The following is a 13,668-nucleotide window of genomic DNA, read 5'->3' as shown; positions in this document are numbered from 1 at the left end:
CACCAACACATTGACCCTATTTACATAGTAGAATCAAAACACAAATATACCAAGAGAAAGATTACTGGTTGCCTATGGCTCAGAAGAAGGTTTGAGAGGGAATAAGGGATGACTGCTAATAAGTACAGGATTTTCTGGGGTGATGAAAGTGTTCCAAAACTGTGGTGATGGCCGCACAAGTCAGTATACTGAAAACCATTTATGTTTTAAATGGGTGAATTTTATGGTATCTGAATTATATTTCAATAAAGCTGCTACCAAAAAGAAAAAAGCCCAGAAGCCCAGAGCTTTCCAATGTTCACTGTGGGTCCTGGTTGAGGGGAGAAGTAGCAGTCTGAAGGTATGTATGTGGAGGTCAACTCTGTCTTGTAGCAGACATAGATCATGACTGCATCATCAGCCTGAGGGATTTCCAGATCACATTGGTAATATGAATTCTGTTCCCAAACAGTATGAGGGCCAGCTGTGGGTACATACTATTAGAAAATCTTTTTGTCCCCACCTTCTATCTCCCCTTGAATCCAAAATCAAAGCTAAGTGGGTGAGTTTCCCTTTGTGGAACTGGTTCATCCTTTAAATAATGGTGTCATCTTTTGGGGGTCAACGTTTAAGTAGGAGGATCTCTGATGTGACTTCCCACTTTGTAGAAGCCACAGGCTTTGTTGCCTACCCCATACACATGGCCCACGAAAACAGTAACTCTAAGCCACCCACAAATCCCACAGAAAAGCAGAATAAAAAGATGAGTAATAAGAATGTTAAGAATGTTTATAAAGTGACTCCTGCATAAAGGCCCAGCCCTGGGAGCCATCAACAGACTGTGTGGCCTTCACTGGTCTTTTCTTCTGTACCAGAGGCATCAGTTTAAGGCAAAGGTGGGAGAAGGATCCGAAGATATGATGATCTAGATCTGAGCAGAGGCCTGAGCTGCACTTCCTGCCCAGCCCTAAGGGCAGTTCAAGAACCCTCTAGTCTTCTATAAGCCAACTAGTTCAAGGGCAGCTGTGATCCTGCCCTTGGCCAAGAGAACAGGCCAAGCCCAAGGTTGTCCCCACAGATCCATGTCTCACTGGGGCAGTGGCAGAGCTGAAGACAGTTGCTTATTACTCTCTGCTCAAGGGGAGATGTCTCCTGTCCTTGCCTGCATTTCGGCGTCTCTTTCGACTTAAGAAGCTCTCCAGCTTCTTGCTGCGTTTCAGCTCCTTGAACTTCTCAGCTAGGGCCAACTGATGCTGCTCAGCTAGAGGACAGTAAGAAAGCAAGCTGGTGAACAAAGGAGGAAGCTCCCCTCTTTCCCTTTCCCCAGGTCAGTAACTTCCAACCACAATGCTGGGAAACGTGGAAACAAGTACTTTTTCAGTGATTCCAGTCTTACTCAATTCAACCAACTATGAACTCTTATCTGCCAGGCCCAACACATTTGAGGGGTGGTACAGAAACAAAAGCAACAATCCCCTGCCCATAACTTAATTAGGCATGCAAAACTGGTTACAAATAACTCCTCTCTACTATTTCTACTTTCTACCAAGTTACCATGAGATCTAGCCTGCATGCTTCCTTAGGGAGTTCACTGGAACCGCAACACACCGTTATGCACTATGGCCACTGCTCCTACCCCTGTAACCAGCCTGTGATGGTATGCCCCACTCACATTTCTTCAGGAAGTACGGCCGATGGCCCTGCTGGGCCTGAGCCCTCCGCTCCCGCTTCAGGGCCAGGCGTAACTCCTGCTGCTGCTTTCGATCCTGCTGTGCCATTTCTTGCTGCTCCTGGGAAGGAAAGGTGACATGAGATGGATGGATAGGAGGGACTATGAATCATCTCTTGAAAAGGTCTCACCACCGACCGGCAATTATTAAGCACTCACTATTCGCTGAAGCAGCAGCTGCAGTTTCTCACGCTCCTCCCCTGAACGGTGCTTCTTCAATTGTTTTTTCACAATCTCAACATCAGAAAATGAATATGATGATAATTATCATTCTGTCAATGGTGACTGAAATTTTGTGCCAAGCTTCATTCTAAGAGGTTCATGTGTATTAACTCAATAACACTACGAGATAGGATTATTCCTTTTTGTGATTAGAAAACTGAAGTGCAGAGAGATTAAGCAACTTGCCAATGACCACACAGCTAGTAAGTTGATGAGTCAAGACTTGAACATAAGAACCAAATTAGAGAGTTAAATCTGCCCAGGTAACTGTTACCTGCTCTCCTCTGCCCAACTCTCTAGCCTGTGCTGTAGTTTCCCACCCCCAAAAAACCCCATGACTCAATCTCATGGTGCACACCTCTTTCTCTTTGGCCCGGATATCATTCAGGAATTGATATGTTTTGTCAAACACCTCAGGATTATATTCCCCTGAAAGATCATCAAAGCGGGGGTCCCGGGTCACCTTTGGAGAGAACAGACGAAATATGAAACAGAATTGTTCAGTTTTCTTTCACTGAGAAACTGCTCCCTGTCTTTTCCTCACCTTCTTACTGACGGGGACAACCTGACGCAAAAATGGCACCCGGGCCTTCGCCGACATTTCCAGAGGCCTACAGAGAAATTAGAAGACAGGTCAAGGAGACTCCAGTCTTGGTCAAAGGCCTCCTACCTGCCACCCAAGAAAGCAGACACCTGCTCAGGGTGCCAGATATCCTCCAATTCCTGGCGCAGGCCTTGCTCCTCACTTGTGCTTATCCGCAACACATGCATTTTTGACAGATGGTCTAGAATCTTGCTTCCTAATGCTGGTTCCAGCTATCAATTGTTTGTACTTCTTCGTCCCCACTTGGCTCTGCAATGCCAACAGCTCCTCAAATGACATGTTGGATGTGCCTGTGGAAGAAGGAGGGGTTGGGAGAGATACACAGCTCAACATCTTCCATGGCTGCAGACATTATTCCATCCCCATTCCTCAGGTAACTGATCCCTTCCAATAAGCTCATCAGACCAATCATTTAAGTCCCAGGTGGCACAGGTTGTAATGGTGCTACACTGACACCTAACTCAACTGTTGCAGCTACCTGGGGCCTCATTTGCTAAGGAAGGTCTATGTGTAAGGCTGGAGATAAACCAAGTCATAATCCTGTCTTCTTCATCTTCGCTTTTAAATCACTTCCTCACTCCAGTTATCACTGCCAATGTCCTGATTCATACTCTCAGCATCTGTCACCTCCATCAGTGTTCTCCTACCTGGTCTCCCACCCTTATCTCACCCTCCTCATCAGCCTAAGAGAAGCATCTAAAATGCAAATACTGCTTATCACCCCCACGCTACCACACACTATACTGGAGATCATGTCACTCCTGAACTCAAAACTCCCCAATAGCTTCCATCTTACTCAGAGTAAAAGCCATAGGCCTTACGATCGCCTGAAAGCCTCCGTGTGACCTGGTCCCCTGTAACATCTCTCATCTTATCTCCTACTAATGTCCTCCTTCTCAATCCTCTCCACTCAACTGGCCTCCTAGCAGTTCCTGAGCGGGAAGTCATGCTCCTGCCTCAGTTCCTTTGCACCTGATGTTCCCTCTGCTTGAAACACTCCCCCCAGATACACGCACTGTTTACTCACTAACCTCCTTCAAGCCTGTGCTCAAATGCCACCTTCTCAGTTAGGCCTTTCCTGAATACCCTATTTAAAATTTCAATCTCTCCCCTGCTCTATGTCTCTTCATAGCCTTATTGCCTTTTCAAATTAAGATACAATCCACACCTCATAAAATTCACCCTTTTAAAGTGTACAGTTCAGTGCTTTATCACCTTTTAATATAACAACCAACTTATCTGCTGTTTTATTTATTTTGACAGCCCTTTCTAAAAAGTAAGCTCCAAAGGGCAGGAGTTTTTGACTGCTTTATTTATTACTTTATCTCCAAGCACCTGGGGCAACGGCTAGAAATGTTCCTGCATATAGCAAAGGCTCAATAATGTGATCCACTCACCTTCCTCAGCAACCCGTGCCTTTTTGTTTTGTTCTTTGCACACGCGTTTTCTCCTTGCCGAAAACCCTTATCTGGCGTTTAAAAAGCTGCTCAGGATGTCCTATTAAAAGGAAGCAGCCGCTCTGGCTTACTCCCCACTTTCCATTGCCTTGGGGGCGCTCCCAATGTTTGCCTCTTTCAGAGAATTTAGCAGTCTTACCGGAACTTGTCCGTTTGCAGGCTCGAAACCCCCACTAGACCGTGAACCCCCACAAGCAGGGCCGGCGCCCGCCACCCATCGCCCTTTTCCCTTCCCCGCGCGCCCGCCCCTTGTCCCCGGCTCTCCGGCCCTCACCCTTCCGCAGGTCGCGGATCGCAGCCCCAGGCTCCAGGCCCCCGCTGTCCTCCCCGCCGCACCGGGCCCCGCGGGGAGCCTGGGCTGCAGCCCTCCCTCGTGGGCTCACTTTCGGCATCAGCTCCGTACCACTCGGGAAACGAATAGCGCTACTTCCGCTCATGGGGACCAAGACCCGCCTCTTCCGGCGTCTCCAGGGGGCCGAGCTTTAAACTTGTTTACGACGAACCGAAGGCGAGGAGGAAGGGGACACCCGAGAGCGAGGCTGAGAGAGGCTGGGTAGGGCCGGAGGGATGCCCTAGGCCAAACAGAGAGCCGACTCCAGGGATAACGCTGCAGTCTTTTTACGAGTCACGGGGCTCGCAGGGTTGTGGACTCTGAGCCCAAGAGCTAGGCCTGGCCTTGGTGACGTGGTTTCCTAATGTCTTGGCTGAGAAGCCAGAACTTAAGGGGTGCCCCTTCTCAGCGCCCTGCTCCCACTGCAAACTCCTGACATTCCCATCGTACTCCACAAAAACAGATCACACATTTTGAGGTTTTTAATTTTTATAAAATCTGAGCTGGCTGAGCTTCAGGGTACAACAGCTCAGGCAGGGAAGGGTGGGATTATCTGCTGGTCCCGCCTCCCCAGGTCGGGGAGAAGGTTGTTTCATGCCAACAGCTGCAACTCCTCTGGGCTCCCAGTCAATGCTCACTGCTCAAGCGGTGGGGGGGAGTAGGAGTAGGGGGGACCGCCTGAGGCTCAGACCCTGATTGCTTCTCCCTTTTCCCCATTCCCTTCCCTTCTGAGCAGAGCCTGGCTGGCCTGGGGGCAGAGCAGAGGCCCAGGAACAGTTGGAGGGGTGTGAATGGGACAGAGCACCAAGGGAAGGGGCCTTCCGGCCCCAAGGGGGAGAGGCCTAGCCCTCCCCCCAACAGCTCCCCACTGAGTTCACAGCACAGAAAACACCTCTAGTCCAACAACTCCACGTGGAGGTATATGGAGTCCGGGGTCCGAAGGGGCAGGCAGGTGAGAGATAGGCAGGGGTAGTGAAGATAACAGCAGGCTCAGGAGGGGAGGCAGCAGAAACTTCCTCCTACCCATGGGAGGAGACGATGGGGCGACTGATATTGCTGTTGGTGGTCATGGCATTCAGCTCCCACCTGGAAGGCCAAAAATGACAGGCAGAAAGGACAAGAGAAGGGGGAGGTCCCATCTCCAAGCCCGTAACTACTTTCTATAAACACAGCAGTCCCTTCACCTTGCTAAAGCTCAACCATCATAGCCACCTCCTCCTTACAGCCCTACTAGGTTTAACAATCAGACCCCACCCACCACAAAATCCAATGCCACCCATTTATTCCTCCACATCTAAGTCCATGTGGATTTCCTGTTTATTTCTATATACATTCTTGTGTCCAAGCACCTGGGGAAAAGCATATGAGTACACATATTAACAAACACCCTGACCTACCTTGCCTGCTTTCCTCAGGTTCAACCAGGCAGCCTCTCCACCTCACCCCAAGAATTTCCTTTTTTGCTCTCAACTCCCACCCTCTGAAGGCCCTGACTCAGATCTCCTACTTTTCCTGAGGCCTTCCCCACCCATCCCACCATATTCAAATTAATCCATCTCTGTTTGACAATTCTTTCATCCTGCAAAGATTTACCAAGTACCTCCTCATGCCAAGACCCTCCCCACAGTCTACCTGGTATTAGGTACCGGTACAAGTGTCAACTTGGGCAAGCGTAGGACCCAGACCCATGAGTCCAGCCTTGTACACTCCATGGCACCAAATACTGAACACACTGACCTTTACAGTAAGAGTTAAACTGAACTGGTACAAAGAGGAAAGTATAGCAGAATGATCCAAACAGACATAATTACACACCAAGTAACTTTTGGTGCTTGACTGGGACCTAAGAATAGAATTCAAAGGGAAGAAGAGATGGGCCACCCTTAATTTGGAACTAATTTGATCCAGAGGCTTCTGAACTTATCTTTACTTTGCAGCTAGGTTCTAAAATTTAATCAAATCTTCTCAGCATGTTAAGAAAATCAACTGCATAGGCACACGTTTCAGGAACTGAACTTGGTCTGAAAAACTGGATTAATTTTTTTTCATGTAATTTACCACCTGGCAGTTTCATTGTATGATGGTTGTAACTTCATCTCCTTCCAGCTTATTCCCCATAAGCATACTACACTTCCAGCAGAATGAAAACTGAGACCAAGCTAACCAGGTCATACCTGTGCTGCCCCACTTGCCTCCAACCAGTCCCTCCTTCCCAGTCACATGCTGTACCTGATGTCATGAGGCAAACAGGACTGGTCCAGGTTGTACTGAATCACAGCCAATTTGCACAGGGTCTTCAGACTAGGGCCTTTAAGGGAGGAGTGGGGAGTGGGAGATGGTCAAAGCCAGGAAGGGGCCCAGTCCTGGGTGTCACCACCCTAAGAGAGGGACCCCAATGGCAAGAGCACTTTGGGAATAACCATACTTACTAAAGTCCAAAATGTGTAAGTCAGAATGATCTATGAGGTCAAACTCATCTCCCAGGCCTTCCTCAGGAGACGGACTGTAGGGATAAAAAGAGAGCTGAAGGAAGAGGCCCTCTTGCTCAAATACCTCCCACTCTCATGTTAGTTGCAATATAGGCCCTTCCCTGAGCCCTTTCCTCTCTCCTCCTAACCTGGTACCCCCAAAGAGGACAATCTTGTCACCAACAATACAGCAGCACTGGCGCCGGCGGGGACATGGCCCCTTCCCCTTCGGTTCAATCTTCTTCCAGGTAAAGGACACTAAATAGAAGTTTATATGGAGAAGAGGATATTCAATACTTGCCCAGTCTAGGTATCTTCTCCACTCCTACCCCATCACCTCTCAGGATTATTACTTTCTTTCTCTCCCACCTCAACTGCTCCTTGTTCCTCCCCTAATGGCAGTAATCTTTACCGGGGTTAAACTTCCAGAGGTCATGGAAATGCCGGTTCAGCCTTGCATTATAGCCACCAAAAATATATAGCTCCCCATTGTAACCAACTGGAGGAGACAAAAAAAACAAGAGTATGAGGTTAATGGGTAGAAAGGGGAACTCAGCAGAGATATAACAAACACTCACAGGCTGAGTGGCTCCGGCGCCCCTCAGGCAGCACTGGGGTGGGTGGACAGTCCAACCAGGCCTCGGTTCTGGTGTCAAAGACGCGGATGCGGTTGCAGTAAATCTCATTGTTAGAATGGAACGGCCCAAAGCGGTCAGCGCGGCCCCCAAAGACATACATGTGACTGCCCAGCATGGTGGCTGAATGGAAGTCCCTCCAGCGCGCAGGGTTGCCCTGGACAGGAGCAGAGAGAGCAGGCGGGGAGGGGATGAGCAGGGAAGTTGGAAGGGGATCTGCTCAGTTTGAGCCTCCTATTATTTCTTCAATTGAGGGTAGGAATCTGGGGAAAAGTAGAAAGGACATACCTTTGTACAGATAAGCGTCCATGTCATGGTATTGGTGTCTAGCTTGTGAATGTCATTGGAAAAACAGTCCGCCTGTGTGGGGAAGAGGAAGGAGGAAAGTGAAAGAATAAAATAAGGGGCTGATGGTCACTCCCTGACCACCATCCCTCCCTCAGAACCCACAAACAAACCAAAGCCTCCCATTCCAACCACCCCCAGTTCCCCTTCCTCTTTCTTATTCCCACTCTAAACCTCTAGTTTCTTCCCAGACCTACCAGCTGCTCGTAGCCCCCAAAAATGTACATGGTCTTGCCCAGGACACAAGCCGAATGTCCATCCCGGGCCCCAGGAACTGTCCCTGACACTCGGGGTGTGGACCACTTATGAGTATCTGAGGAGACGAGAGGATGGCCCAGGTAAGCAATCTCTGACACTCCCTCCTCAATTATGGGTGCCCTATTCCCCAGCCCTCCCCACCCCAGCCTATACTTTTCCCAGCCCAAGGCACCATTTGGCAGAACACGGCCTCTTGAGACCCATACTCACTGACGTCAAAGGCATACAGCACATTGCAGGCCCCTTCGGTGTCATTCCTCCCACCCCAAAGGAAGACTGTGTCGTCGATGAGGACGGTTGAGTGTCCATACCGCATGTAGGGTACCACAGGAGCCTGTCCACGGGTGGCAGGCCTCACCGGGGGCAGCTTTGTCCACCGCAAGGATACTGTGGGCACAGCTCTGCTCAGCCCTGGGAACTTCCCTCCAGGCTGTGCACTTTTTCCCAAACCAGATATTCGTTCCTCCATCCCCCTGACCACAGGGACCACCACCGAACCTCATTCAGCCACCCACTCACTCCCTCCGTGATGCTGGCACCCAAGGATGGCCCTGGCACTGGCTTACCTGCGTTGAAAATGTGCACATCAATCTGACGCAGTGTCTCATAGTCTTCACCAGAGCAGTAACCCCCGAAGGAGTAGACCCGGTGCCCGACAGCCACTGCTGCGTGGTTCACCCTGCGGGGCCCGCCCTCCAGGTGCACTGTCCACCGTAACATCCCCTGGGCCACTGGTTACAGCAACATGCCCCCCCGGCACGGCCTGCTGCCTCTGCTACCTGTACACAAGTCAGGGTCACGGGCTCCTCAGGCAATGCCTCTGCCCGACTCACCGTGACTCTGCCCAGGACCAACCCCTGCCTCCAAGTGTCACCCTGGTGGCCCTCCCACACCACCGGTTTGCAGGGACACTAGTCACCACCCAGGTGGCTGGCCTTGCCCCAGGGGATTTGCTGAGGTCAGGGAGAAAGCCCTAGCCCTGTGTTCTCCAACAGCAAAGGGTGGGGCCACTCCGACCTGATTGTTTGCCAGCTCAGAATCGGCTGATCAAGGACTCAGCATGGTTGCCCCCTACCCAGAGGGCTTCACCCTGTTTCTGGCCTGGCAGGAGCTCCAAGCCCCCTTCCCAAGCCAGGCGTGTTCTTTTGTCTCTCTGGCTCTGCTCTGCTTACTGCCACCTCTCTAAGAATCTCTGTGCTCTTTAAGGTGGGGAGAGGGATCTCAAAATACTCAGAGCTATTAATAGCCCAGCCAACCCCAGACAGCACGAAAGCTGGCACGGGTGCTTCCAACCAGGAAAGCTTTTAGGCTTTTAGAGTGGAACAGTCTCCCTACCCAGGACAGGGTGGGATTGACCCAGGGCGGGGACCTCCATGTTACCGTGGTTGGTTAGCCCCTCACAGGGAGCTCTGGTCAAGCTGAGCTGTCGTCATCAGGGTCACCCAGGGCCCCCCACAGGAACGAGGAGTTCCTTTAACAGCGGTGCCTGGTATGCTGCCAAGAGTAGGAACTTAAGCCATAAAGGTATGTGTCTGCTGGGGATTATTAGCAGGGTGAAAAGGAGGGCTTCTCTCCTCCAGCCTTTTCCCCAGAACCTATTATTGCGATGGTAGAAAACAAGCTGTTTCCAGCAGCTCTTCTCCTACTTCTGCCCCTGAAAGGGGGATGGGGTGGACATGTGCACTGGAAAGGAGAAAGAAGCAAAAATGTCCCTGGATAAGACAAGAATGAGACCCTGCAGGAGAGGTCATGGTCTCTTAAAGACAACCTGCCAACGTAGCAATAATGGATACATTTGAGGGCTCTGTCAGGCAAATCCTTCTGCAACTTGGCATTGCCCTTGCTGGGAGGCACCTGCTGGGTTTGGGTGATCATCTGCTCCCTGTTCAAGAAGTCCTGGCAGCGGGAAGAGCCAGGCAGAACATCAGGCACAGAGAAAGCTCAAATAAGGGAGGCCCCTTGCAGGAAAGAGAGACTGCCTTCAGCTAGCTTGCCAGCCCCACTCACCCAACGTCCCCCAACCCCTCACCCCAAGCTTTAAATAGCCACTCAGCCCAACCTGAAATAGCCCCAGTAGAAAGCTACTCTCAATCACTCTCTCCCCTCAGTCCAAAATATCTTGGATCTACGCTCAAGGGAACAGGTAGGAAGTTGAAGGACTTAAGAATGGAAGAAATTCATCTTCCCTCATAGCTTCTACTCCCCACTGTGAAGTAAAGAATTTACAAGGGAAGAGATAAATAATCTCAGCCAGAAGTGGAGAAAGAATCTTAGCTTCTCCTCCATAAAGACAACTCAAGCTCACGAAAAACAAGTCCCTGGGTCTCAAGGGCTCCTCTCATCTCTGCTTCTCCCCAGTCCTCCATCACTGGCGCATTCTCAAGCTTCTTTAATTTCCTACATATACCTACCCCCCTCCCTGGTCTCCCCCAATTTTCACTCCCCATTTCTGGCCCTTCTTGATCTCCTGAGAGCTTTGCAGTTTTCCTATTTCCTCTTCTCTCACCACTCCAAACTCCACCCAACAGCCCTCCAGTTTTTCCCTCCTCCAATTAAAAAAGGAAAAAAAAAAAAAAGACATTCATTGGCCCCTTTAGGCCAGGTTTATTTCTCCCTGAATCTGAAGCTATGCCTGTCTTCCTTCTACCATCCCAGCCACCCCTCCCCCACAACGCCAGAGCCCCTTCTTCCATTATGCTCAGCTCCCCGGTTCTCCTCTTAACCTAGTCTTGCTTCCAATTCCCTTCAGTGCCTCCTCCAGTCACCATCCTCCCCAGCCCTTCTCCCTCATTAACACTCTCCTTTCCCATCATCCCCTCAGTTCCCTTCCCAACCCCCCCCCCATAACATTCAGGCCCCTCCCCCACCACTTCAGCTCCAGGCATGGGCGCCCTGCCCTCCCAATTCTTCCTCGCCCCTCAACCCATCCTGGGCTACCTGCCAGGCCGGGCCGGGGCGGGGCCGCGGGTCCTCGCGCTGCCTGCAGCCTAGAACCCGTTGCACGCCAACCGACGACTCGGTCCCCAACGAGATAAACACAGCCAGGATCTGTCCTTTCGGCGGGCAGCTGTCTACGCACGTGCAGTCGGAGCTAAATTCCCGAGGCTTCCTGGCACTTGTAGTCCATAAGTTCCCGGAGGAATGGGAGGGGCTGAAGAGTGAGCAGGAACTGGAGGAAAGATTCTGCGCATGTACAAATTTAAGTCAAGACCGTAGGGGTCACTGGGTAATGTAGTCCTTTGTTGTTTGGGCAGGGAATGACGGAGGCGGGGCAAAAGGCGAACTCTTGCCTAGCTTGCGTCAATCATGAGCACGGGGCGGGGCTGGAGGACCTGGCGTCCCAACACGTCCTGTGGGGCCGGAAGTGAAGGTGCGGGTTCCACCGCGGGCTCCGAGCGGGTGAGGCGCGAGGAGAGACCGTCGCTGAGAACCCGTGGGGTCGGGTGGGAGGCCCCGCTGCTGGGGCCATTTGAGGGGAGCCTCTAGGGGCTGAAGGGCGTCTGTCAGGCGGTATAGAGAGGAGGAGCCCGTAGGAGAGGGGAGAAGGGGGCTAGGACGCCCTTGTCTAGAGGAGTCGGACGACCCGGTGTTCTGGAAGGCGTGGCTTTAGGGAGGTGGTGGGATCTTGGGCTGGGGTGTTTATTTAGGAATTGCTGGAGCAAGGCCGGCTTAAGAGGTGGGGTTCAAGGAGAGCCTGGGGTCGGGGCGCGCAGAAGCTGAGCTGGAGGATTGGGAGCCGAAACCTTGGAGGCATTTAAACATTTAATGGACGCAGGCGGAGACTGCAAGGAGGTTGACAACAGGCTTAGTTCCAAGGTGGGCTTAGCTACAGTCGACTCCTGTTCTCCTGCGTTCCTGTTCTTGCAGCCCCTGCCCCGGATGGCAGCATTAGTTCTAGCGGGAGACATCATGGGCCCAGAGCGTATCTTCCCCAATCAGACTGAGGAACTGGGGCCGCACGTGGGGTCCGCAGAAGGCACTGGGGATTGGAGCAGTGAGGAGCACGAGGAAGAGCCGGAGGAAGCAGGGGCAGGCCCAGCTGGCTACTCCTACCAGCCCCTGAACCAAGATCCTGAACAGGAGGAAGTGGAGTTGGCACCTGTGGGCGATGGAGAAGATGTAATTGCTGACATCCAGGAGCGGATCCAGGTATGGTGGGAGAGAAAATGTACCTGAGCAGAAGTTGGGAGCCCTTGAAGGGCTGACTGGAACTGTGTTCTCTGGCTCTGCAGGCCCTGGGGCTGCATTTGCCAGACCCTCCATTAGAAAGTGAAGATGAAGAGGAGGAGGGTGCTACAGCATTGAGCAACCACAACTCTATTCCCATGGACCCAGGTAAAAGAGACCATTCTTTCATTCTGGAATAATTATGGAGGAAAGGGACTGGCCACAGCCACTAGGGGGAAGTCACAGAGGAAGGCCTTGTTTCTAAAAGGACAGTTTGTAATCTAAGATTTTGCAGACCTCAGAATGTAGGCAAAATGCTGTTTTTCTAGACTCGAGAGAAAAGCAGGTTTGCCTAGAAATAAGAGGAATTTGGTGGTCTCCCCAGCCCAAGGATTCTGGGCTGATTCCAGGAGTGGGGAGGAGAGCTGCTTCACTGTTTCTATCCTCTAACTGGCCTCTTGGCTGTTATTTCAGAACATGTAGAGCTGGTGAAAAGGACAATGGCTGGAATAAGCCTGCCTGCGCCAGGGGTTCCTGCCTGGGCTCGGGAGATCTCAGATGCTCAGTGGGAAGATGTGGTACAGAAGGCCCTTCAAGCCCGGCAGGCATCCCCAGCCTGGAAGTGACAATGCTGAGAGCTGCCTTATCTCACCCTGCATTCTAGGCCAGAAGCAGCACAGGACTGGACACATCCCTGGTTTTACCGTCCACCTCCATCTTCTCCATCTCTTTACATTAAGGCAAATCAGACTTCTCAGAGACCCACTTTATTCAGTTCTGTACATATGGGGACATCGGCCCAAGCCCCAACCCACCTTAGCATGTATCACTCTGTGGAGAATAAAGCACCCTATGTACACAGCCAAAAGGTGCACTGCCTGTGCCCTGGAACCTGGGTCCAGCCCTCCTCAGCCCCTTGCCCCACTAAGGTGCCTGAAAGGGGCAAGTGAGGGCCTGCCCAGCATCAGCACAAACAAGGAAATAAATAGGTATTGGAGGAGCCATGCTTAGGGCACTGCTCCCTGCTTCCTTCCAGCTTTTTCCAAGATCACCGGAAAGCAGTCAGCCCCAGGGTGGTCCCATCCATGTCTGTGATTCTGGGGCTGCTGCTCACCAGAGCAGCAAAGGGTAGGGTGTTTGTTCATTCCTACCCCCCTTGGTTCATCTGGGCCCCTACATTCATCACCTATTGTCAGCCTGTATTTTTCTATGACCTCCCCACAGCATTGTCTCCATCAGGCAGCGGGGAAGAGGAAATAATACATCCCAGTCAGCCTGCACACTGCTGGGGCTGGGGCTGGGGGCTTAGTTGTGCTGTTGGGGCTGGGCTTCCCTCCAGCAGCCAATGGGGCTTCACATAACTTTGGTGAGAATTTGCTGCTGCTCCCTACATGGTTCTGAAGGGGAAAAAGAGGACAGACACCTGGAGGTCAAATGAGGGTGAAGGGAAGAGGAGAGGGGCTGGGCATCCCC

At 51.6% G+C, this 13,668-nt stretch overlaps 3 protein-coding genes across 5 annotated transcripts; 1 reads left to right on the top strand and 2 right to left on the bottom strand.

Annotated features, from left to right (window-relative positions):
• Positions 1 to 198: 198 nt before the first annotated feature.
• Positions 199 to 4,444, bottom strand: RRP36 (ribosomal RNA processing 36). Its single transcript, XM_004379560.2, has 7 exons — positions 4,266 to 4,444; positions 2,677 to 2,824; positions 2,475 to 2,541; positions 2,289 to 2,393; positions 1,868 to 1,942; positions 1,652 to 1,769; positions 199 to 1,240 (listed from the first exon to the last, which is right to left on the bottom strand). The coding sequence occupies exons 1-7, from the start codon at positions 4,426 to 4,428 to the stop codon at positions 1,104 to 1,106; spliced, it is 813 nt and encodes a 270-aa protein (XP_004379617.1). The 5' UTR covers positions 4,429 to 4,444; the 3' UTR covers positions 199 to 1,103.
• Positions 4,445 to 4,477: 33 nt separating this feature from the next.
• Positions 4,478 to 11,213, bottom strand: KLHDC3 (kelch domain containing 3). Of its 3 annotated transcripts, XM_004379473.1 has the most exons (11): positions 10,966 to 11,213; positions 8,595 to 8,807; positions 8,239 to 8,415; positions 7,968 to 8,083; positions 7,714 to 7,785; positions 7,369 to 7,582; positions 7,203 to 7,289; positions 6,940 to 7,048; positions 6,752 to 6,825; positions 6,552 to 6,630; positions 4,790 to 5,408 (listed from the first exon to the last, which is right to left on the bottom strand). In XM_004379473.1, exons 2-11 carry the CDS (start codon positions 8,746 to 8,748, stop codon positions 5,342 to 5,344), a joined length of 1,149 nt encoding a protein of 382 aa, XP_004379530.1. In that variant the 5' UTR covers positions 8,749 to 8,807; positions 10,966 to 11,213; the 3' UTR covers positions 4,790 to 5,341. The 3 variants fall into 3 exon arrangements, with proteins under 3 accessions (XP_023589990.1, XP_023589989.1, XP_004379530.1); XM_023734222.1 differs by lacking the exon at positions 10,966 to 11,213 and adding an exon at positions 9,409 to 10,055 and having other exon boundaries at positions 4,478 to 5,408; positions 8,239 to 8,807; XM_023734221.1 differs by lacking the exon at positions 10,966 to 11,213 and adding an exon at positions 9,409 to 10,055 and having other exon boundaries at positions 4,481 to 6,630.
• Positions 11,214 to 11,285: 72 nt separating this feature from the next.
• MEA1 (male-enhanced antigen 1) lies at positions 11,286 to 13,056 on the top strand. The gene is given in 5 exon segments (XM_004379472.3): positions 11,286 to 11,342; positions 11,344 to 11,427; positions 11,896 to 12,177; positions 12,261 to 12,363; positions 12,670 to 13,056. Coding segments are annotated over 5 exon segments (678 nt in total). The 3' UTR covers positions 12,822 to 13,056.
• Positions 13,057 to 13,668: the final 612 nt, after the last annotated feature.

The sequence above is a fragment of the Trichechus manatus genome, unplaced genomic scaffold, assembly GCF_000243295.1.
Source record: "Trichechus manatus latirostris isolate Lorelei unplaced genomic scaffold, TriManLat1.0 scaffold00065, whole genome shotgun sequence".
In the NCBI taxonomy this organism is placed as follows: domain Eukaryota; kingdom Metazoa; phylum Chordata; class Mammalia; order Sirenia; family Trichechidae; genus Trichechus; species Trichechus manatus.
The sequence above is the reverse complement of the archived record's forward strand: the minus strand, read 5'-3'. Positions and strand labels throughout refer to the sequence as shown.

Coding starts and splice junctions, on each gene's coding strand:
- RRP36 (XM_004379560.2), bottom strand. CDS start 4,428: ATGAGCGGAAGTAGCGCTATTCGTTTCCCGAGTGGTACGGAGCTGATG. Junction 2,542..2,676: donor TGTGTTGCGGATAAGCACAA/GTGAGGAGCAAG, acceptor ATTTCTCTGTAG/GCCTCTGGAAATGTCGGCGA. Junction 1,943..2,288: donor TCCGGGCCAAAGAGAAAGAG/GTGTGCACCATG, acceptor TCTGATGTTGAG/ATTGTGAAAAAACAATTGAA.
- KLHDC3 (XM_004379473.1), bottom strand. CDS start 8,748: ATGTTACGGTGGACAGTGCACCTGGAGGGCGGGCCCCGCAGGGTGAAC. Junction 8,084..8,238: donor GCTGTATGCCTTTGACGTCA/GTGAGTATGGGT, acceptor TCGTCTCCTCAG/ATACTCATAAGTGGTCCACA. Junction 7,290..7,368: donor GCGCCGGAGCCACTCAGCCT/GTGAGTGTTTGT, acceptor TGTCTCCTCCAG/TTGGTTACAATGGGGAGCTA.